Raw genomic sequence first — 22,360 nt, 5'->3', positions numbered from 1 at the left:
ACTCCGTACTTCGCCTTTCCTATGTACTTGTGCTGGTTCCCAGGTCTCTGGCAGATCTGCAGTTACCTGTGACCAGGCTGAGATGCAAGACCCGTGAGGAAGGCACCAGAGCCAGCTGGGCACGAACCAAGTGCCTGCACCGAGAGGCAGAGGGAAGTGGCAGTGACTGAAGACAGACGCAGGCACCATCTGCCAGCCCAGCGGGACTCCCCAGCTTCGCGTGGTGCCAGGGACTCAAATTCAGGGTGATACGCTACAAAGCCTTCTCCTGCCCTTCGGCTCACCTCGGTGGCCTCGGTTGGGGAGGGGCCCCTGCGGGGTCACGGGCACCCACCCTCCACCAGCGCCCAGCGCGCAGGGCCAGGCCGCGCCTCAGCGGCCCCCGCCCCCCTGCGGCTGCAGGCGGCGGCTGCTGGCGCCGGTGCTCCCTCTAGCGGGCGCCGCCGGCACTCGGCTGGGCGCGCCGGGCCGCGGCGCGTGAGGCGGCTGCGGCGGGCGGCGATGAAATTCCCGGGCTCCGTCCTCATCTCCCTCGTCCTCTTCGTGGCCGAGACGGCGACCGCGTTGTGCCTGAGCGGCGCGTACCGGGCGGCGGGCGACCGCATGTGGCAGTGGCTGACGCTGCTCTTCGCCCTGCTGCCCTGCGCGCTGGTCCAGCTCAGCTTGGTCTTCATCCACCGCGACGTGAGCCGCGACCGACCGCTGGTGCTGCTGCTGCACCTGCTGCAATTGGGGCCGCTCGTCAGGTCGGTGAGTGCCCCGCGGCCGTCTCTGCCCGGGGCTGCAGATGAGTGTGTGTGTGTGTGTGTGTCTGTGTTTTCCTTATTTCTGCTCTTAATGTCCTGAGGCAGAGGGGCGCGGTGTTGCTGATCTTCAGTAAACACTTAGCGGTGGGGAAAATAGGTTAAGTCCCTTCCAAGAGGCTGGTGGCAGCTCCTCCCCACAGAGCCTCATGGTGTGCCCCCTTCTTCCCTTCTTCCTTCCCTTCTTCCTTCCCTTCTTCCTTCCCTTCTTCCTTCCCTTCTTCCTTCCCTTCTTCCTTCCCTTCTTCCTTCCCTTCTTCCTTCCCTTCTTCCTTCCCTTCTCTCTTCCTTTCTTCCTTCCCTTCTCTCTTCCCTTCTTTTTCTGTTGTGTACTGCGTTTATTTCTTGTCCATATGTCCTTTTGCAAATGAGGTAAGCTGTCTGATGGTTGTGTTTGTTCAATGCTATGTTATCCCTATCTGCATGCTCCAAGGTTACTTCCGAGAGAAAAGATTTCCTCCCTCAGCCTCTATTGCAGAACAGGGGTAGTGACGAGCCCTTCTGGGTGTGCTGGAAGTACTGGCAATGCTCTTCTGGAAAGTGAGTTTTTTGCCCCAAATGGCTTTTGGAGAATTTTCAACCTAAATTCAATGTGTGATGGAAAAGATCCTTAGAAAAAAAATGTCAGACGAAAAATTGCAAAGTAAGGGAAAAAAATGTCAGGTGAAAAATTGCAAAGCTGGTGCAAACCTGTGACAAATCGTTTGCTGCGGGCTTTCATTTTAAATTTACGTTCAAATCTTGAGAAGGGAAATAAATGTATGTATATTAGGAGAGGCGTCCTCAACTTTTTGAAACTCCTCGAGAGTGCATTAATGGAAGATTTGTTAAGCTCAAACTAACTTTTCCCAGCTAACTAGCGATACAACAAAAGGTTATAGCCTTAAGTTGTGCCAGGGAGGTTCAGGTTGGGTATTAAGAACAATTCCTCCTCAGTAAGAGTGGTGAGGCAGTGGCACAGGCTGCCCAGGGAGGTGGTGGAGTCACCATCCCTGGAGGTGTTCCAGAGCCGTGTGGATGTGGCACTGAGGGCCATGGGCAGTGAGCATGGTGTGATGGGCTGCTGGTTGGACTGGGTGAGCTTAGAGGTCTTTTCCAACCTTAATGACTCTGTGATTGAAATGAAAGGAAGCAGCCTGAATATTACAGAACATCTTATACTTCACAAAAACGTTGAATTCCTCCATAACCCTAGTGATTTGTTTTTGTTTATGTTTTGAAAAGATTGTTGAGTTACGGACTTGATTCAATCTTAATTATGAACTTCATTCTCAAAGAGCTCTGGTTTTCCAAGAGCTAGGAGCAACAAATTCTTGCATGTTTTTTGGAAAACAGGAGTGGAACCAAAGAGAAAACAACCGGTAAAACAAAGGGGCTGCTAGTGATTTTTGTCCTTCTAAAACAGTTGCTTGAGGTCAAGACAGGAACAAATGAATATCTTGTTGAGCTGTGAGATGTGAAGAAGCAAATAAAAGGCATAAACAGCAGCAGCAAATTAGAAGATTTTTTTTTTTAGCTCTCTGGAAAAGTCATAGACCTCTGTCTCATCCTTAACCAAGCCTGATTTCACTTTCTGTTTCCTTCTCAACAGCAAGTTTATCTGTTGTCAACACGAGCCATGTTTTTCATAGAAAATGTTTTCTGCTGCATCAGTGAACTCCCAGATGCAGCCATTACTATAACAACAGTGGGCATCTGGAAGCCCTCTCATTTTCATTTGGGCTGCAGTGCATGTGAGCCCCCAGCCCTGCACCTTCTCCAAGATTTTCTTGCTTCCATTCATAGAATCATTAAGGCTGACCTTAATGGTTGACCTCCAAGATCATCTAGTCCTATCATCCACCTGCCACCAATATTGCCCAGTAAACCATGTCTCCAAGTACTACATCTATATCCTTTCCTTAAATACCTCCAGGGATGGTGACTCCACCACCTCCCTGGGCAGCCTGTTCCAGTGCCTCCCCATTCTTCCTGAGAAGAAATTGTTCCTGATATCCAACCTGAACCTCCTCTCACACAACTTGTGACCATTCCTTCTCATCGTATCACTGTTGCCTTGGAGAAGAGGCCAAACCTCACCTTGCCACAACCTCCTTTTAGGCAGATGTAGAGTGTGTTAAGGTCTCCCCTGAGCCTTCTCTTCTCCAGTCTAAACAATCCCAGTTCTTTCAGCCGCAACCCATAAAATCCCTCATCAGCTTCATTGCCCTTCTCTGGACACACTCCAGGGCCCTGATGTCTTTCTTGTATTGAGGAGTCCAAAACTGAATACAGCACTCGAGGTACGGCCTCATTAGTGCTTAGTACAGGCTGACAATCACCTCTCTGCTCCTGCTGACTGCACTATTTCTGATACAAACCAGGATGCCATTGGCCTGGGCACACCACTGGCTCACGTTCAGCTGAGCATCAACCCCTAGATCCTTTTCCTCCATGCAGCTTTCCAGCCACTCTGCCCCAAGCCTGTAGTGTTGTCTGGGGTTGTTGTCTGGGTTGTCTGTAGTGTTGTCTGTAGTGTTGTCTGGGTGGCCAGGACCCAGAGTACAGTACTGGGTGGCCCAGTACCCAAGAGTACAGGACCCAGCACTTGGTCTTGTTGAACTTCATCCCATTGGCCTCAGCCCATCAATCCAGCCTGTCCAGATCCCTCTGAAAGGCCATCCTATCCTCAGGCAGATCAATGGCTCCCTCCAATTTGGTGTCACCTGCAAACTTATTGAGGGTGTGCTCAGTTCCGTCATGCAAACCATCAATAAAGATGTTAAACAGGACAGGAGATTCTCCTTAGCCCTCCTCTTGCTGTTAATATGTATTGTAAAAGCATTTGTTGTTTTCCTTTACCACAGTGACGTCCAGAAGGATTGGAGGTATTCCAGAAGTGTTGGTGTGCCTGGGTCACTGTTCCCCAGCAACACATATGCAGTACAGGGTGACATGTTAACCTGTCTCTCTAGACCCAGGATAACTGGAATAATGATGATTAATAACCTGAGGGCAGAATGATCATGTCACTTAACAAGCTTTCTTCTTGCTAAAGAACTCTACAAATTAAGGGAAGAGTTTGATAGGAAACAGCTTTAGAATCACAGAACCATTAAGGTTGGAAAAGACCTCTAAGATCACTTAGTCCAATGTCGGCCCACCCCCACCATGCCCACTGCCCATGTCCCTCAGTGCCACATCCACACGGCTCTTGAACACCTCCAGGGACGGTGACTCCACCACCTCCCTGGGCAGCCTGTGCCACTGCCTCCCCGCTCTTCCTGAGAAGAAATTGTTCCCAGTATCCAACCTGAACCTCCCCTGGAACAACTTACCTTCAGAGAAATGCATCTACTTGGATACAGCACAGAAGCATGGGAAGTTGAAGTCCTTAGTCTGAGAGGACAGTAAAGGTCTTTTTTTTTTCCTCTTTCTCTCCTTATCTCCTGCAACAAAATGCTGTTGTGTGTCAGGAAACAAATCGCTGCCCATCAAGTGTATGTCTGTGCTAGGAATGCTGACGTGTTTTCAGTGTATAAAACATCACCTTTCCCTGATTTGCACAGTAGGCTTTCTGTCCTGTATGGGCTGGAATGCATGCAAACAGAGGGAACAGCTAGAAGGAAAGCATTTGGCTGTATTATCGTATCGGTATGGCTTTTACCATTGTGAACTGAAGAGAAACAATGTCCCTGCGGCCTTTTTGTCCCATCTGTCCCACATTTGTCCCACTTTGAATGGAAGAGCCCTACTCTTAGTCACCTGCTGCCTTGTTTTGGGAGGGCTTTTGGTTTGTTTATGTGTCCACCCAGTGTTGAATTGGTTGTTTTGGGTTTTTCTTTTTTCTTTTCTTCTCGAAGCTACTTAACACCCAGTGGTTTCTAGGGGTCCACAGCATGAAGCTTCACACCATCCTCCGCGTTTGATCTCTTGTTAGCTGGAATCCTGCACCTCACTGCCACAGTCGGCATCCTTTTTGGGAGTGCTGGGTTAAATTGATTCAAATAGGACCCATGAGCAGTAGAGCTGTCCAAGCTCTGTCCGTTTGCAGCATCAGAAGGAAATGTTAAATAGCCTGGAGGCTGTGCAAGATGGTGTAATTCAACACAGAGCAGGCTGCTTTGGCAGGCTTTAAATAGCTCACATTAGCTTTTTAACCAACTCTCTTGGACTTGTGAGATAATACAGGTTGTTTAATGGTTTTCTGTTCGGACTCAAATACAGACAGCAGTGCACTGGTTTATAGATAACCTGTGTACATGTGTGATTTCTTCACAATCTTTAAAGTCAGACATCTTTCTCCATTTAAATTTAATTTTTAAGGGAAAAAAAAATTGGGAGAACAGTATGAGAGTATCATGGTAGGAGAGAGAGCATATTTAGTTTAGCAAGCCAAATGGTCCAGATTATTTTGAATCCTCTGTATGACTGGGGAAAAAAAGCACATCCTCTTATGAAGCCTTCTTATGTGCCACCACCTTCCCCAGACACACCCGCGCTCCACCTGTTCTGAGGCACTCACTGTCCTGCAGTGAAATTAGGGCACTTCACTCTTCCTGGAGAGATCGCTTGCTGCACCTGAGCTGTTCCCTTGCCCTTTTGGAATTCCTCCTCCCACTCCCCAAGAGAAACAGTTTCTCTATAAAGCCAGAGCAAACTGTAGAGTGAAATTCTCAATACCTTGTGTAGCTGGACTCTAATCTTCAGAAAGACTACCCACAGTAGCTGGCTGCAGCAAGGTGACAGCAGATTCTTAGGCGCTGGGAGGGTGTCTTGCTGTGTTTCAACTTGGTGCCACTTCTGAATGCTGTAATGCTCCTGGATGCTTAGGAAATCTTAGGATATTTTCTCTTGCCAGAAGAGTTTCTTTTACCATGTAAAATAAATTACAGCACAACAGTTGATTTCAAATAATGGTCAGTAACAATTAGAGATTTAATACGTTTTTCTTTTCTTCAGAAAAGACTGTGATGAGTCTTTTGGCTCACTGCTGGCTTCTCCTGGGCCGGGGCCTGTCTCTGTTCTGTGCTCATTTGGACAGCACCTAGAGCACAAATGTTGTCTCAAGATTTCAGGTGTTTCAGCAATTCCAGTAAATAATAACTGGATGTATTTTTGCTTGTGTATTGGTTCACAGTTAAGATTTTGTTTAAAGAACTCTTTGTGAAGAAACCATCATTAACTTGTCTGCCCTTTTCTATTCAGTGAGTTATTAACAGGTAAGGAGGTGAACTATGGAATGCAGATTTTCAGCAAGTGATCGTGAACAGCCAGGGCTGACAGTTTTGGTGCTATTATACCTTAAGTCAGCTGGATGTTGTCATTTCTTACTATTTGACTTTCTGAAGAGCGTACTAGAGTGACATATCAATAAGAAGCTAGTGTTAGCTTGGTGGGGACTCCTGAGAAAAAGGAAGAGGAAAGCTAAGTGATTTCTGGTGTCTTGAAGTGCTTTCTTAGCTAAGTAGAGAGTCCTGCTCACAAGGAACATTCAATTAGGAGCTGGTTCTATCTGCCAAATGAACTTCTGTTGTGGAGAAAATGTATTGAAAGCAAATATAAAACAGATCCGTATATAAAACGCTGATGACTGTTTTCGTCAGAGTTTAATGGGATAAGGATATACACGACAGACTTTTGATGGGATCAGACCTCGTTTCTAAAGGCATAAGGAGGAGCAGAATGACATGTATGCATATGTACCATGTAGACAGCAGCAAAGGAGAGGGAGAAGGAGGTTTATAAAACTGCCAGAGGAGATGTTATGGCCAATGTTAGATTCTGGAGCTACAGGAAAAAAAAAGAATAAAGAAAATAGTGTAAAAAACTGCTGTTGGGCTGAAATTATCAGTTGTTAATGTTTTGGGCACCTACTTCAGCAGTCTGGAATTAAATAAGCTATAGTTGCATGGATACTGCTTCACACGTGCAAAATGTTATCCCTTGTGGCTGTTCTGTGACCGGCTTGATAGTTCAGAATAGCACAGGTCTAAAAAACTCTTTTCTGTGTAGGACTTCCATTGGCAGACAAGACTTTAGGAGAGCCAGCTCTAAACTTCACAACTGTTGATGCATCTCCCTCTTTTCCAGATGGGGTGAATATGCTTAGAGCCTCTTCAGGTTGTTTTTTTCTTTATTCTTGAGCAGACGTGTTAGTTGTCCAGGATACGATGAACAGAAAGTCTGCAGATGGAAGGTAGGATGATGAGTGAGGAGCAGATCTTTATCTGACACAGATAAGTAATTTTGTAGGAGCAATAAGTCTTTGCACACCTAGCTAAAGAAAATGGATTTGTTAGAAATGGAGTTACCAGAGAAATCCATTTGTGCAGTGTTTGTGAGCACACCTGGATAGACCTCTCAAATGGACGTTTGCTCTTAGAGCACTTGCTAAAGGTGGGAAGTTCTGTATCTTCATTGCACACTCTTCATACCACCATTATTTTGCCCGTACTGAAATCCCACACATCCACGATTAAAAGAGGGAACAAGGTGCTCGTTCTCAGTAGGCTTATAAGGATAGGATCATTCCTCCTACAGGCTGTGTGGAAGACGAATGTGTTGCTGCTGAATCACTCTTTGCAGACACCATCAGTGTCCTTGAAAAAGTATAGCTGTTCCCTCTGCCAAGATTTGGCAGCAGGGGAGAAAGTAGCACATCTTTTTCTCACCTCTTAGCTTTTGGTTAAGAGTAGTTTTTTTTATTTCTTATGTTGAAGTAATTTTAGCTCCTTCTAAGCTCATACTTCAGCTTTCATTGCTTTGCATCCAGTGAAACGTCCCAGCTGAAGGCCTTCTGCCATGGATGAGTGTCTGTCTGGGGGGCCCTAAGCGTCCCTGACTTGGAGGGATAGTTTCTGCAGAACTTGGGATCTCCCATTCCTTTTCCTCCTGAGCCTCAATGAACAGTGAGCAATTGGGTCTCCTCCGGAGTTCCCCAATCTGAAGGAGACCTTTAAGCAGTTGCTTAGGCTGTAGTGCAAGCTGTAGCCTTGAATGTGTTTGTCATTGGCCCCAGAAAGCATGACCTCCAGAAACACTTCTGTGTAGGGTAGTTAGTGCTCAGGAGAAGATGAGCATCACTACTTAGGTAATTTGAGTCCTTGTGCATGTCATTTTTATTGCTTCAGTGTTCAGTTAAAAGTCCCATCTGTCTGTAAGGTGTACGGGTCAGAGACCATTCATTTCACGCTGTACTGGAAATGTGTGCTTTCCTACATGGGCATAAAGTTTCCCATCACAAACATGGAACTCAGTGCACAGCTACTTAATGCCTAGGTAATAAATAATAATCATCTGCTTGCTCCAAAACGCATCTTTATGTTGATTACAGTATTTACTATAGTCACTAGTCCTGTGAATCTTATCACCTCTTTTATGGGATTACTGCATATTTGCTAGATAGGTCCCTAGACTGTGTCTGGTTTCTAATCATGCACTGCAAGGGTTCAGAGGCTGATGCTGAGATCTCATTTTCTGTAATAGCTTCAAACTGCCCTCAGCTCAGGATGAATAGATGGCTGTGAATACTAAGTGAGATATAAACGTTTGGGATCTTTCTTTCGGAACAAAATCAATTTGTTGTTTTCAAAATCTGTATCGAGTTCATAAGCTGTTGTGCTTTATTAATTTGTCACACTTTACTTTCGGCTGTACTGATTCTTTCATGTGGAACAAAGCTGGCAGGGATTGAAAGTTTAACAAGAGGACAATAGAAAGTCATCACTGTGAATGGAGGCTCCATTGCACCAGGCCCTTCACATAGCTTTAGTGATGATAGAAGCTGAAGCTCAGTGAATCAAGGATAGTACTACAGGGTACTGAAGCTGCTCTCCATCTGCAGTAGCTGAAATTTTCTAGTGACCCATTTAGGGGGGGGGAATGAATTTTTATCAGGGCTGCCTCTCAGTTCAGTCTGTGAGCTGTCATAGACGCTGAATTGGCAATTGTTCTTGGGGAGAAAAAATGAAAAGAAAATGAAGTTAAAAGTAATAGTCTCAGGCAAGCCTATCTCCATGCTTCGTAATTGTGAGATACTTCAAATAAAGCTTATCTTCTATTTATACGTTACAAAAAACCTCGGGTTTAATATGACCTACAGAAGACTCAGATACTGTATTCCATCAGCTATTATCTGTGAAGGAAACCAGGTGGGGTTGGTGAACCTCAGTAAGGCACAGTGTACAGCTTTGTCCTCATTAGAGGATGATGCTCACAGAGCAGAAGATGATGACATACATGTCCAGTCATGGGAGGAGCTGTGACCAGAAGTGATGCCACAGGGTGCCCTCACAGATGGGGTTTCCTCTCCCTTGAGGTTCTCTCCCAGCTGGGAGAGAACTTCAATGTAAGCCAGCCTTCGTTAGTTCTGCAGCTCATGCATCTGTTCTTTCTAATTTTGAAGTCTATAACAGTGTTAGGCATAAAAGACAGAATATGTTCTGTCCACATTGGGTTTGGGAGGTTTTTATTTTTTTCAGTATTCAATAACATTTATCCATTATGCGTGTAGACTTCTCCACCACAGACCATGTATCTTCAGGACCCTATGCAGAAATAGAGCATTTCTTTTCCCTCTCTTTGCCTATACCTTAGTAGATACTTGCTTGCTACTACTCCTCTGATGATGTTGACTGTTCCCCTGAGTGTTTCATGTCCTGCTTGTTTCTGAAGCCCTTTTACACTTGCATATCACAAAACTCTCTTAGGATTGTGTCTGTAAAATTTTTCTGGGTCTGAAAATAGTAATTGGAAGACAGTTTCAGAAACTTTCAGAAATCTGTCTGAGGCTGTGTTGTCTTCTTCAGTACTCAGGGTGACTAATTGCTCTCACTGCACTATCACTTGCTGATGCCAGTCCTTTTGGGCCTTTTCCATTCTCGCCGTAACATATGGATTATTCTCCATGTGTGGGTAGAGGCAGCTCATAATAAAACTTTGCTAAAACTATATCTGATTTATGAAGAGGAATGTATGCACTGGCACTTTCTTTCCTTGGAAATTAATGCATGGCATTATGTAAACAAGGGGGTTTGGTTCACCTGTAGTTAAAGAACAAAGAGATGTAGCAACTGGAAACACTGCATCTTCTTGGAATATTCTTGCAGTACTGGCATTTATGTTCCTTAAATGTTGCAGTAAATATAAGGAAACAGAAGGAGTAAAGCTACTATTTATGTATCTTCTTATAATAGGCTAATATAAGTTGTGAGATGCTGAACCGCTTGTTCTCATTACTGCTGTTATTGCTTGTTGACTCTTTTCTGGGACCACTGCTTGGTAATGCAAGGTTTGAGTTTAACTCTGTTTGTGGTGCTTGTACCACTTGTACTCAGAGCCACTCTCCAGATCTCCACTTGAGATGTTCTGCTTAGGGCAAAGATATGAGAAGGAGTTTTATTGGTGTGTCACAGGTGTATGCATAACACTGGAAGACGTGAGAATCTGAAGAAGCACTTTCTGCTTGAGTCCTGTGTTGGGAAGTTGTGAACACGGTGGTGGATGAGTAGTCTAAGAACTTAAGAACTTCAATAAAACAGTGAGAGGTAAGGGTGGCTCATAGGAAACAGCCAAACCTCTCATGCTCAAGTATTACTATTAGCAGCCCAGAGGGCATTCCCAGATTCTTGCCCTCTCATCACAGTAGCTCATGTTTTCCATAGCAAAATCTGTCCTATTGCAAATGTACGAAAGGGAGAAAATGTACAGTTTGCTCTGTAAAAAAAAATAAAATTAAACAAAAAATAGATGACTTAATGGTTTAGTATGTGGTGGCTTACAATACTAACCGCTGAGAAGACTTATGCTTTAATTCCTGTTTTCCTGTTACTCTATTTGCTAACTTGCTTATAGGTGTGTGGAAGTCTTCTACATTTACTTCCATGCCGGCAGAGTTGAAGAGCCCTATGTCAGCATCACGAAGAAGAGGCAGATGCCCAAGGATGGGTACTCAGAAGAAGTTGAGAAGGAAGTGGGCCAGGCTGAAGGCAAGCTGTGTACCCACAGGTCTGCGTTCAGCAGGGCCTCTGTGATCCAGGCATTCCTTGGCTCAGCGCCGCAGCTCACACTCCAGCTCTACATCTGCGTCCTGCAGCAGGAGATCACGGCTGCCAGAAGTAGGTAGTGCTGTTGTTACCACCTTCATATTTTGGTGGGTGTCTTAGTTTCATCTGGGACAGAATTGTTTTCTTTAGGCTGTCTGGTATGATGCTATGTTTTGGTCCTAGGAGAAAAACACTGTTGATAACAGACTGATGTTTGTAGTTGCTGCTAAGCAGTGCTGTACAGAGCCAAGGCCATTCACACCAAAGGGCCCAAGGAGCTGGGAGGGAGCAGAATTGGGACAGCTGATTTAAACTGGCTGAAGGACAGCCTGTCCTTTAGCTAAACCTTTGTCAAACAGAGCAATGCTATGTCTTTCTCATGTAGTTTGTGGCATACGTGAATTTCTCTGGATGATGAGATACTTACAAGTGTCTGACATTCTCCAAAACTGTCATTTCTTTGTCTGCCAAGAATGAGGAGTAAAGATGAGGAGTAAAGACAGTTGCTAAAGTAACATAAAGTCTAAAGGTTTGTGATAAAAACCATGAAGATAAAGCTTCAGTAACTGTTTAGCATGAAGTGCATAGAAGTTATTTACACTGATAATCTCAAGAGGTGCATTTCATCCCATTTAAAAATAAAATTATTCAGCTGATTAAAAAAAAAGCACCTCTAATTGTAGCAGTGACTGTTATCTCCAAGAAAAGAAGTTTTGTTTGTTCATATGATTTTTCTTCAACATGCTGCTATTTACAGTATCACTTTCCTAATGCGCATGAATTGCGCTTTCTGGGTGGTCTTGCCAGATATCTTAAGACACTTCCACAGTGGCATTTCTTTAGCTCATGAAGCTCTGACAACGGAGTACGTTTTTCATTGTTTGAACATGTTTCAAGTGGTTTTGATTATGAATAGCTTTTAAGTGCTGAAGTCGTATCTGAAGGAAAAGGTTTTGATATCCAGGTGTCTTGCACTGCGTAAGAAAGTTCCCATATTTTTCAGGGATTCTGAACATCTGTTTAGAAAATTACAATATACCATATAATAATAGCTTAAGATACTTATCTGAATCATATAATTCTTATGAATGTAAGTTATTAGTAATACTATATTTGTGACATAGCTCACGTGGGGGAGAAATCACCCTCTCACCAACTTCTGAGGTGAGGAAAAGACCAGGTCTTGAAAAGATTCAAGATAACAACAACAACAAAAAGAAGTGGAGCAGTGCCTCCATGAATGATTCTGGAACTGTGCACCTCTGATCTGTGAGATAAGTATCACTTTCCGGGAGTAGGCAGGAAGAAGAGCAATGCCACGTTTATAGGAGCTGTTACAGGATTTTGGATTCTTCCACAGGAACCTACTTTCCTTTATGAAATATTACTTCTTGAAAGGTACAATATTGTCACTCTTAGGTATTTCCCTTTGTGGTTGCCTCAAACTGTCTTTATCACAGGCTTTAGAAGCAATGCTTGAACCAGTGGTTTGGTGGCAGTACTGACCTGAATTACAGTATTAAACCAGAGTAAGCATGGGCTGGTTTGTATCCATTGAAAAGTGCCTTTTTCAAAGGCTAAAGTTAATAAGGCAAGTTTGAGATCGATTGGAATTCATCCCTAAAATGAGATCAGACAGTAAGCTGAATATTTATCATCTAAGCAAAGCAGAAGACAAGCTGAGTTCCAGGACAGAAGTGCGCTTTCTCCAGTGGATGCATGTGTTTATGTGGTTTGCTTGTTTTGTGTGCTTCTGGTTTTTAAATTCTGAGGGCATTCTTTTGGTTAACTAGCTCATAGAGGATATTTGTTCTCTCACAGCTGTCAAACGAACACAAAAATAGAGGGAAGGTGTTGAGACGAGCCAGAGGAGTGGCTTTGGCCATAGTGGTATTCTTGACTTCATTTGATTGCTCTTTTGCTTTTAGTCAGTGCTTTCTAAAGCATAAAGCTTAAAAAAATCTCAGCTTAACTGTACTGCTATAAGAGAGATGTTTAAAAATGCACATTAAAAATGCAGGTGTGAAACAAGCAAATGCATAACCATTTTCAGGGATCATAAGGTACGTACAAAATCACAGTATCAAGTGGCTTTTTTTTCCAGTTTGCCGAGCGCTATTTAAAATTCAGATATAAAGGAGTAATTAAGTACTTCTCCAAAGTAATTCAAAGCATTTGATGATTGGCGTGGGAGAGAGGTTTGCTAAAAGGATAGAGAAAATCATGTGAAAAGTTATCAGAGATCCCCAAATACGCTACTTTCTTTCAAACTCGTGGACAGAAATCAGTAATTTTAATTAGAAGAAAAACTGGTAGTCACAGTTAAATAGCTATAGCAAAGTAGAGAATCCAATTCATGCGTTGGATAATGACAAAAACAAACTGAAGGCTGTAGCAATCACTATTTGTTAAACATTACAGAAGTAAATGACATAATCAAGAAGTGCCAATTCTGCTTATCTTGTTTTATCTGATGCAATACGATGTTCTGTAGTGCAACCACTTAGCTTGGTTACTTTCATTCAAACTCTAAAAGAACAACAAAATCACTTTTACTGTGCTTGTGTGATTTGCATTTCAAGTGCTCCTTGCATGCACACAGTGCAAGGTTTGAAACTGAAGGTATTGAATGAGGGAGCCTAAAATTGGTCCCCTAAATCAGCTATTCAGCATATTGGTAAAAACTGTGAAGGAAGCATGCAAATGCTGACAAAACCAAGCACAGCTAGCACTTCTGGACACTGAGATACTTCTCTGTTTATTCTATATGTCCAAGGCCTATACGTCCATATCCTACTTAGGTCAGAATCATTCTCCTGTTTTGCAGCTGAGCTATATAATTGCTGAAGACAGTACATGTACAGACCGTCCTGGGTTGGTGGTGGGAAGATGCTTGTGATTGTTCTGTGCATCTTCTCTTTCTATCTGCTTGGAAAAGTAGTAAGTGGGGACCAAAGTTGGAGGCCAGATTAGAGTAAAAACCCAGAAATGGATACAAAGAATGGATATATATATTTTTTTCTGCATTATACCCTATCGGGAATCGCCAGAAATGCCATGAATACAACATCTCTGCACTATGGTGATGCAATGTCTTCTGCAGAACTGGTCATTCTGGTTTGTCTTTTCTCTTTGTAGGTATTTTTATGGTCCTTTCTCTTCTTTCAATTGTATACGGCGCCTTACGCTGCAACATCTTGGCTATTAAGATTAAGTACGATGATTATGATGTCAGTGTGAAACCAGCTGCCTACCTCTGCATATTCATGTGGAGAAGCTTCGAGATTGCTACACGCGTTACAGTGTTGGTCCTTTTCAGCTCAGTCCTTCAGATCTGGACTCTCCCTGTTGTGCTAGTGAATTTCTTTGGTTTTTTCTTTTACCCATGGATTCTCTTCTGGCAAAGCAAGTCCCCATTTCCTGAGAACATAGAGAAGGCATTGAGCAGGGTCGGCACTACCATTGTCTTGTGCCTTCTTACCTTCTTGTATGCAGGCATTAATATGTTCTGCTGGTCGGCAGTACAGGTGAAGCTCAATGATCCTGACTTAATTAACAAATCCCAAAATTGGTACCGATTGACTGTGTATTATATGCTGAGATTCATCGAGAATGCATTCCTCCTGCTGATGTGGTACATCTATAGAACTGATATCTACTTATATGTCTGTGCCCCATTGTTGGTCTTGCAGCTCCTGATAGCTTACTGTATGGCTATCCTCTTCATGTTGGTGTTCTACCAATTCTGCCACCCATGCAAGAAACTGTTCTCATCCAGCATTACCGAAGGTTTGTTGTCCTCTTTCACGTTCTGCTTTGTTTGCAAGTCTCCCAAATCCTCCACCCTGACAGACAAGGCGGATTTGAAATCATCTGAAAATGCTGACGAATCACAGAGCAGTAACAAGACAATAGATTCTCCAAATGGGAATCCTCATCAAAGTGTTTCTTCCAATGCTTAGTTCAACTGGAAGCAAGCCTGTGCCTTTGGAACGTGGCACATCAGCTCCTGGGAATGTTGGGCTTCATGGATATTGTGTCTTGTACATGGGATTTCTTTCTTGCAGGTGTACACTGCATGACAAGTGACAAGCCTACCTTTGTGGAAAACTTTATGTTTGGGTATGTGTACCTGACTGTGTGTATGGACATAGAGAGCAGTCATTGTAGACTTCTGTTTCAGATTTTTATTTTTGCACATAGGTTTATTATCATGTACCTATTTTGAAATCATTATAGAAGACATCCTTTAAAAACTAGCCTGATTCTCATCTAACTCAGGAAATCTGAGGATGCTAGGAAATGCATTTTATTTCAGAAAGGATGTCATTATGGCATGTCACCGTCGCACAGACACAGAGCATAGTCTTTGACTATAAACTGACTATAGCTGTGGTCTGCTTTGATTGAATTGGAGACTACTTTACACTCTAATCAACGTGATAAAATAATGCTTCTCTCTGTGGCAAAAGAATTTTACTTCTACAATGCGCAGTAGCCTGGGTTGCCAAGAAAACAGCTAATTAGCTAATGCTGAAGTGTGACTGTTACTGAGAGTGGACAGAGGGGTTATTGGCTTATGCACTATTTTACCCTTCATATTTGCTGCTTGTTACTAAGGGAATTAAATTTAACACAGTAAGTGTAGTGTTCTGGAACAGTTCGGTGTACTGACATCACTTAAATACTACTTCAGAATCTGTGATACTCTGGTATTAGGGTGGTGTTCACTTCACATAGCTTGAAATATCTTTGAGTTTGGTCGATAGTGTGAACTAGTCAGCTAGGTGCTCTTCAGGAAGTATCTCCAGTGAGTGATTCAGCCTTTCTTAAAATGCTGGCTTAGGTAACATGAATCATTCTTTGAAGACCTACTACTCTGTGTTAACCATATGTCTTGACAGCTGATTTGACTATCTGTCTCCATTTCAGATGGCTAAAGTTAGAAAAGACAGGTGCTCCTCTGACTGTCAGAGGGGTTGGTAGCACATGAAGCAGGTGCTTTTGAGATGAAGTCCTTTCTGACACTGTATGGTGGCTGGGTTGGTATCAGTAGCGCAAACCCTCTGGCATCTTTTACCTCATACGTACTACTGGCTTGAAGTCGAAAAGAAAGAAAATGGAAGTTGTTGACTTTTTCTTCTATGCACTATATCACCACAAATGAAAGTGTTTCTGTATTTGGCAAATCACTGATAAAACTTTAGCAGGTAGACAACCAAGAAGTACAATTTAGTGGAAATACAAAAAAATACAACTGTATTTAGAAAGAGTAAGTGAAAGCTTTTTGCACTTCGGTTACTTAGCACTTTGAGTTTCTTCTGTACTTGACACATTGTGACTACTATTGAAAAGAAAATAATTAATGACTGAAAGTACCTTCTCGTGCCTCAGCTTACCTTCCATCCTGATGTCATGGGGAATGTGAAGCTCTTCAGTAGGGATCAGATCAACACCATTTTATCCGAAACGTCTCATTGGGGTCTGAAGTCATTTGTAATGGGATTTCACGTGAAGTACTGCAAAGAGCTAAGCTGTTTTTATTTTTTTGTTTGTTTACTGCACTGTAAATGAATGTCTTCCTACTTCTGTTTTATAATGGAGTTATGTTTTTTCTATTTGCTTGATGTGTGTATGTATGTGTGTTATATAATTAAATGATTGGTGGGTGGTAATGTGAGTTTCTGGTGTGAGCTTACCGTAGGAACATAGCTGATGGATTTGGGGAAGGCACCAAATATCTCTGCTCTAGTTTCTCTCTCTGAGAAGCGTTAGAATGGTGAAGTGATTCCTTGAAAACATGACAGTATTTCTCTCTAATGCTATATATAAACGTACTGTACAGTATTTCCATGTGCTTTTCTAAATTATTTCAGATTGTTACTATTTTTTTAATAGTGAGTTGAAGGAGCAATTGAGAATGTGGTCCCTTGCTTCCAGACTTTCAGAATTCAGCACATGGACAATTTTTAGGGTGTTCCTAGCTAGAACTGAGTATCTAATTCATAGATGATGATTAGTGAATTACACTCATTGCCTATCTATCTGCAGATGTACAAAGATGTAAAATTTTGGTCTTTGAGAACAAAGTGTTTCATGTGTAGAAGTACTTCAGAGCTATGAAGAGGGCTCTGAAGTCTTTAAATGAGACTTCAGCACTGGTCGTGGTGTGAGTTTGCCATTTGAAAAGAGTGGGAACTTCACAAACCTCAGCTAGTGAAATGTTTATGCTTCAGGTAAGTCAACAGAAGCAGAATTATGCAGCTGGGAGTTCAGTATGTGTATGTAGTGGGTACCATTTAACTTCACATACTAATTATGGATGCTAACGTGTATACATGGTTTTAGAGAATGTGCCATATTACTTCCTATTTTTATAGCAGTGTCCTCAACTGCATGCATAGAAGCCTGAATATTTAAATCATTATGAGAAAAAGACTGTTTGTTTGGGTTAAAATGCTGTTACATGACTTTGCCTTAGTTGTGCATGCCAGCCAAATGCAGTTTAAATACTGCATCAACATGAGTGCCACTGCTTTATCTGTGCCTCATGTCTCCTCAGCATCAATTGCAGATTGACCAGCGGTATTGCTGCTCTGTGTATGTTCTCATCTTGTGGTGCTGCCACTGCTGAAGGGAGAGAAAAAGATGTTCTGTTGCATTAAGACCAGTATTCTACAAACAAGCTCATGTTTCTAAAGTGTTCTATAATGTGAGGAAATGCTTTTCTTTTTCTTTTTTTTCCCCAGAATAGTGACAATCTAGATAGTGTTATTATCATTACACTCAGTGGCTGCACTGGAAGAAGGGTAGTATAAGCTAGGAAAGATGTAAGTGCTTGAATGAGTGATGTCTTAATGCAAGTTTACCATTGTTTTTAAGTGTTACAGGTGTATGTGTCACTGAAAAGGTATAGGGCTAATGTTAAAAACTTCATTCACTTCAGTAGTCCTGAGTCACACAAAGGATTGCTCGGTAAGGATTGTTCATATATATGAGTATGCAAGATCTAGAACATAGGTTTTCTTTTATACTTGTAAAACAACACATTAAAATGTTGAAACACAAATGGTGTTGGTGTCTGTTCTTAATACTGGGCTTTCAGATGTCCAAGCTAAAGGTTATATAGTATGCTGTCAGCTGTTACCACACAGAACAAAAGATGTTTTTATTGCAAATCTGACAGAATAATAATCTGATTGATTTGGGAGTTCTTCATCTAAAATCAGTGGTTCATCCAATGGTATTTAGCTGGTAGAAAACTCAGCAGAAGTGTAGTAGTTGGTTTAAGAGAACAGTGTCACACAGAAGAAGATCGGCATAAGTTATTTATTGTCACTGCTAGTCCCAGATTTGATCAACAGTTTATTTATAACGTTGTGTGTGCACAATCAAACATATAATCTTAGTGAAGCTAACAAAGCTTAGAATCAATCTAAGAGGTGATCTTAGTGAGGCTAGCAAAGTGTAAAACAAATGTTCATCACTTACTGAGGATCTGTATCAGCAAGGCATCCTGTCATCAAGGTGTAAGGGATCTCTGCATAGGGGTAACCTTGAGGCTGCTCACTATTTAAGGGATGATTGACTCATAGTCATAAGTCGCTTTTTAGGTGTGTGCTCAGTTGGACTTCAGCTGTTGAACCAGGTGTCTGCTATCAGTCCTTTCAGCCCCCCGCCCCCAGTTTGCGACAGATTTGTGGGCATTAATCTGTTTTAGCAAGAACGTTATCAGTACTGTTACTCACTGTCCATCTGTGCAAGGTCTCAGATACAGGGCCACGTCAAAGGAGGGAGTTGAGGGAAGGAAGTGGGTGGGTGGAGTAGGAGGAGCACACTGTCACAATATCTGGGGGGGAGGAAATAGGTTTGAACAAATTTGTGAAGGCTATCATTTACCAAGAGGAGATATGCAAGCTGATGCAATGATCCTACTGATAATGAAGGTTTCAACATAAGTTATCTACTTGATTTTCTGTCTGACCTCTTAGTAAGCCAGGAGCTTTCTCTTTTTAGGTGTGTTAAAGCTGTGTAATCACACTCAATGATCCAGGTACCTGCTGCCTCTCCCTCTAGGTATGAAAGAGTAGAAGTTGTAGAAATAAAGAGGTACAGAGGGAAGGAAGATGAAAATGTTATGAAAGTCATGGAAGGTAATAAAAGTGGCTTCAATTTACAGGGTGCACTGATTACAGAAAAACATATTTAAAGTAAATTTCTAACCATTCAAGTAAAATACAGGGATTTTTTTATTCTTAAAAAATGTATGGCAACTAAAATGAAAGCTTTTCAAAAGAAAAAAGAATTGATGATTTGCAGGCCGGTTTGACATTTTCAGGCTTGACTCAGCACAGGCAAATGCTTGAGGCTGGTAAACTGTACTAGTTTGGGGAAAAAAAATAGTTTTATTTCCCCATATTTCCTACATTTTTTTTCCATAGGAGCTGATGGTATCTGTCTGTCTGAGACTGGTAAAGAATGCATTGTCTCAAATCATCACGAGACAATCGAAACGCTTTGTGGACTGTTTTACATTTGAAAGCATTTCTTTCGAGCTGTTTGCCTTCGAAGGGGAGGGCCCAAGAGCGTTTTCTGGCTGAAGACTTGCCCTGGATGCTAATGTTTCCAGCCTGATAGAGGAGACTGGGAGGTGATACCATTGTGTCCTGCGAAGGCAAGATACAAGCTGGCATCTCCTTGAGTCCTCCTTTCTCTGCCGATTTAAATTTGCAAGGCATGAAAACAGGAAAAAGAGTTCCTGCTGGGATCCCCCGAAGCCAAAAGCTGTCAATTCAAAAGAGCAGGCTCGACCACTCTGGACTATAAGTAAGAGTATGTACTTTCATCATAGTTAGCCGACAGCTTAGCACCACAGCCTCAGACAACCCACCACTACCAAAGATCAGCAGCACCAAGACATCACTGGATAGAGAAGTGGTGAACCGTTTTGCTTTGCTGTGTTTGCATATGTCTGTATGTCTATCTGTCTCTCTTTCCCCACTTTCTATCTTTTATCTTCTTTTACTCCTTCACTCTTCGTAGTAGCCATTATATATTGCCTATTTATATATATATATATTTGTATATATATATATATATATTGCCTTACCTGTAATGCAACTCGGGAGACAGAAAAAGATTCAGCTCTCTCAAAACCCACAGGGTGGGATGAGACACTAGTCTTAAAACATTTTCTATTACTTCCTGACTCCTGAAAGTGTTTATGTACCAAAGGAAACAGGATTTTGAGCTGAGATTTGTGCAAGACAAGCATCACAGTGAACGTTTATAATCCAGTATTTTAAATTGCAGTTGAGGTGATTGACTCCAGTCACTCAGGAGGCGTCACTGGAACATGAACTCCTCCACCCCAGGGAGTTGGTGGATCACTGACCCTGGAGGTGTTCAAGGAACGTTTGGACGTTGTGTTGAGGGACGTGGTTTAGTGAGAACTATTGGTGATGGGTGGATGGTTGGACTGGGTGATCCTGTGGGTCTTTTCCAACCTTAGCGATTTGGTCATTCTATGAATATATAGTACTTTGGCAGAGATGGTAAGTTTACTTCTCTGGAGACAGAAGACTGAAAGTAAGAGGTTGTAAGGACTGTCTGATTTCTTCTTTAAGAATGAGTTTAATGAAACTCTGTTGTCTGAGCTTCATCTCAATACTGAACTCAAAATGCAAGGTATGTGCTTCAAAATCATAACATGGGAATTTACCAAATCTCTCCCTTGAATAAACAACTTTACAACAACTGGACATCCTAGAGAAAAAGAAAGAACAGCCTTATCCTTTTCCAGATTTCTCACAGTCCTGAGGAGAATCTCTTGCTCCTGAAGTTAAATTTTTCAGTAGCCTTGAGAGTCACTATTCAGGTACAACAATTTCACCTTTCACAATTGTGATTCAGATGTGAACGCTTGTATGTGTAAATAGTCTTGTAAATCTGTGTTAAAGTAGAACTGCTGTGTTTAACACACAAAACAGAAAGCAAGGTTCTTGCAATTGCTTTAGTTTTGTAGTTGATTACCCTCGTAACATCAGTTAAATTCTCTAGAATATTTTTCTTGCTGTTTCTTTTCTTCCTGTCTGTTGCTTCGCGGCGATCACTTCAAATAGAAATGGAGAAACAAGGCAGTGAAACATCCAGCTGCACTTTCGGTATGGTTGATCGTTACAGCCAAAGTTACACAGCTGTGAAAATGACTGAATGCATGGAATGCGTCAGTTCTTCATTGCTACACTGAAAATGTTAATAACAGCAGACAGTACAGTATTCAGAAGTATATAGACATCATTTAAAAAGAAGTGTAGCATTAGCTTTGGTACTACAGGGAAAGTAAGGTGACACACAACCATAATGTAATTAGGCGTTTACTAAGTATATTTGCTTCACTGCCAATGGATTGTTGTGGGCTTTCTTGTTTTGAACTTCTCTTCTTATTTTTAAAGAAAAATAAATATATGGAATGAAAAAAGAAGATGAAGAAAATGATGTTGTGAGTCTACAGAAGTATTTGAGGCAACTCAGAAAAACTCAGGTGAGGAAGAGCCTTGAGTTGTCCACCAGCATTCTCTAAGGTGCGTGGTAGAAGCTCAAGTAAGGAGTGTGAATACTGCCAAACAGTGTACCTTGCCTCAGAACTGAGGTCTCCCTAATCTAGAAACAGCATTATCTAGTCATTTGGTTTTAATTTATGTTTTGTTAGCCTGTTTTAGTACCAGCACAGTCTTTAATCACACAGTGTTGCGGCACGCATATTAGTTTTGATTCTGCATCTCATCATGAAACAAACATTTCTGTGCTAATGGTCAGAACGGAAATAATACTGCTGACATAATGCATGCAGTTTGCATGCACCATTTGGCAGAAAATTATTTCAGAGCAATCTGTGAACCCAACTGCGAAAGAGTTGAAATATCTCCAGGCTATCACTACTCCCATGAAATCCTGAACAATGGAAATGGGAGAATATCGTTAAGCCATCAGATCTTGTATTAAGAGCTAACAAATAAAAGAGTGAGTAATGTTGCAGAAAACATTCCCCAATCTAACTTACTCATTTTAATGTAATTTTTAATAATGATTTTGATAAAGGCTGGTTTAGCAATAGGGATCAGTATATTAGTTTAAGGACCAATATATTACTTTAGCAAAAGGAATCAATGAGTGCTAGTTCTGTCATCTGAAATCCAGGAAGAAAAATCTCTAACTCCAATGTGGTATTAGAAAGGAACATTCCTTTATTCCTCACAATACGTACTAGGCAACTTGACAAATCAAGTGCACTCGCTCAGAATTCTACATCTAAACAGTTAAGACATACGTATGTGATACATTGGCATACACATTCATTCTTTTCCAAGAACTCATTAATAGATATTAATATATATATTAATATATGTCCCTCTGGGCATGCACAGTTGCATCTGAGGTGATCCTACAACCACTTAACTTCCTCCCCTTTTTCCCATCATCAGCTTAATCACAGTGACTTTTGGCTGACCTCCAGCTGTTTTTCCCCAATTT

At 41.9% G+C, this 22,360-nt stretch overlaps 2 protein-coding genes across 10 annotated transcripts in view; both read left to right on the top strand.

The window, feature by feature from the left end:
- Positions 1-456: 456 nt before the first annotated feature.
- Positions 457-17,897, top strand: XK (X-linked Kx blood group). Its single transcript, NM_001034822.2, has 3 exons — positions 457-746; positions 10,638-10,900; positions 13,967-17,897. Exons 1-3 carry the CDS (start codon positions 502-504, stop codon positions 14,788-14,790), a joined length of 1,332 nt encoding a protein of 443 aa, NP_001029994.2. The 5' UTR covers positions 457-501; the 3' UTR covers positions 14,791-17,897.
- A 1,549-nt stretch (positions 17,898-19,446) lies between these two features.
- Positions 19,447-22,360, top strand: part of CYBB (cytochrome b-245 beta chain) — a 34,175-nt gene continuing 31,261 nt past the window's right edge. For 5 of the 9 annotated variants that reach the window (NM_001397772.1, NM_001397776.1, NM_001397773.1 and 2 more), the window contains exons 1-2: positions 19,447-19,660; positions 21,283-21,371. The gene's annotated coding sequence lies outside the window, so the exon portion shown is untranslated. Of the gene's footprint in view, positions 19,766-21,282; positions 21,412-22,360 lie in introns of all 9 variants that reach the window. The other 4 variants (NM_001397774.1, XM_040698633.2, XM_046940473.1 and 1 more) reach the window with 2 other exon arrangements.

This window comes from Gallus gallus, chromosome 1, assembly GCF_016699485.2.
Source record: "Gallus gallus isolate bGalGal1 chromosome 1, bGalGal1.mat.broiler.GRCg7b, whole genome shotgun sequence".
Taxonomy (NCBI): Eukaryota; Metazoa; Chordata; class Aves; order Galliformes; family Phasianidae; genus Gallus; species Gallus gallus.
Note: the sequence above shows the minus strand (reverse complement) of the source record. Positions and strands in the feature narration are given on the sequence as shown.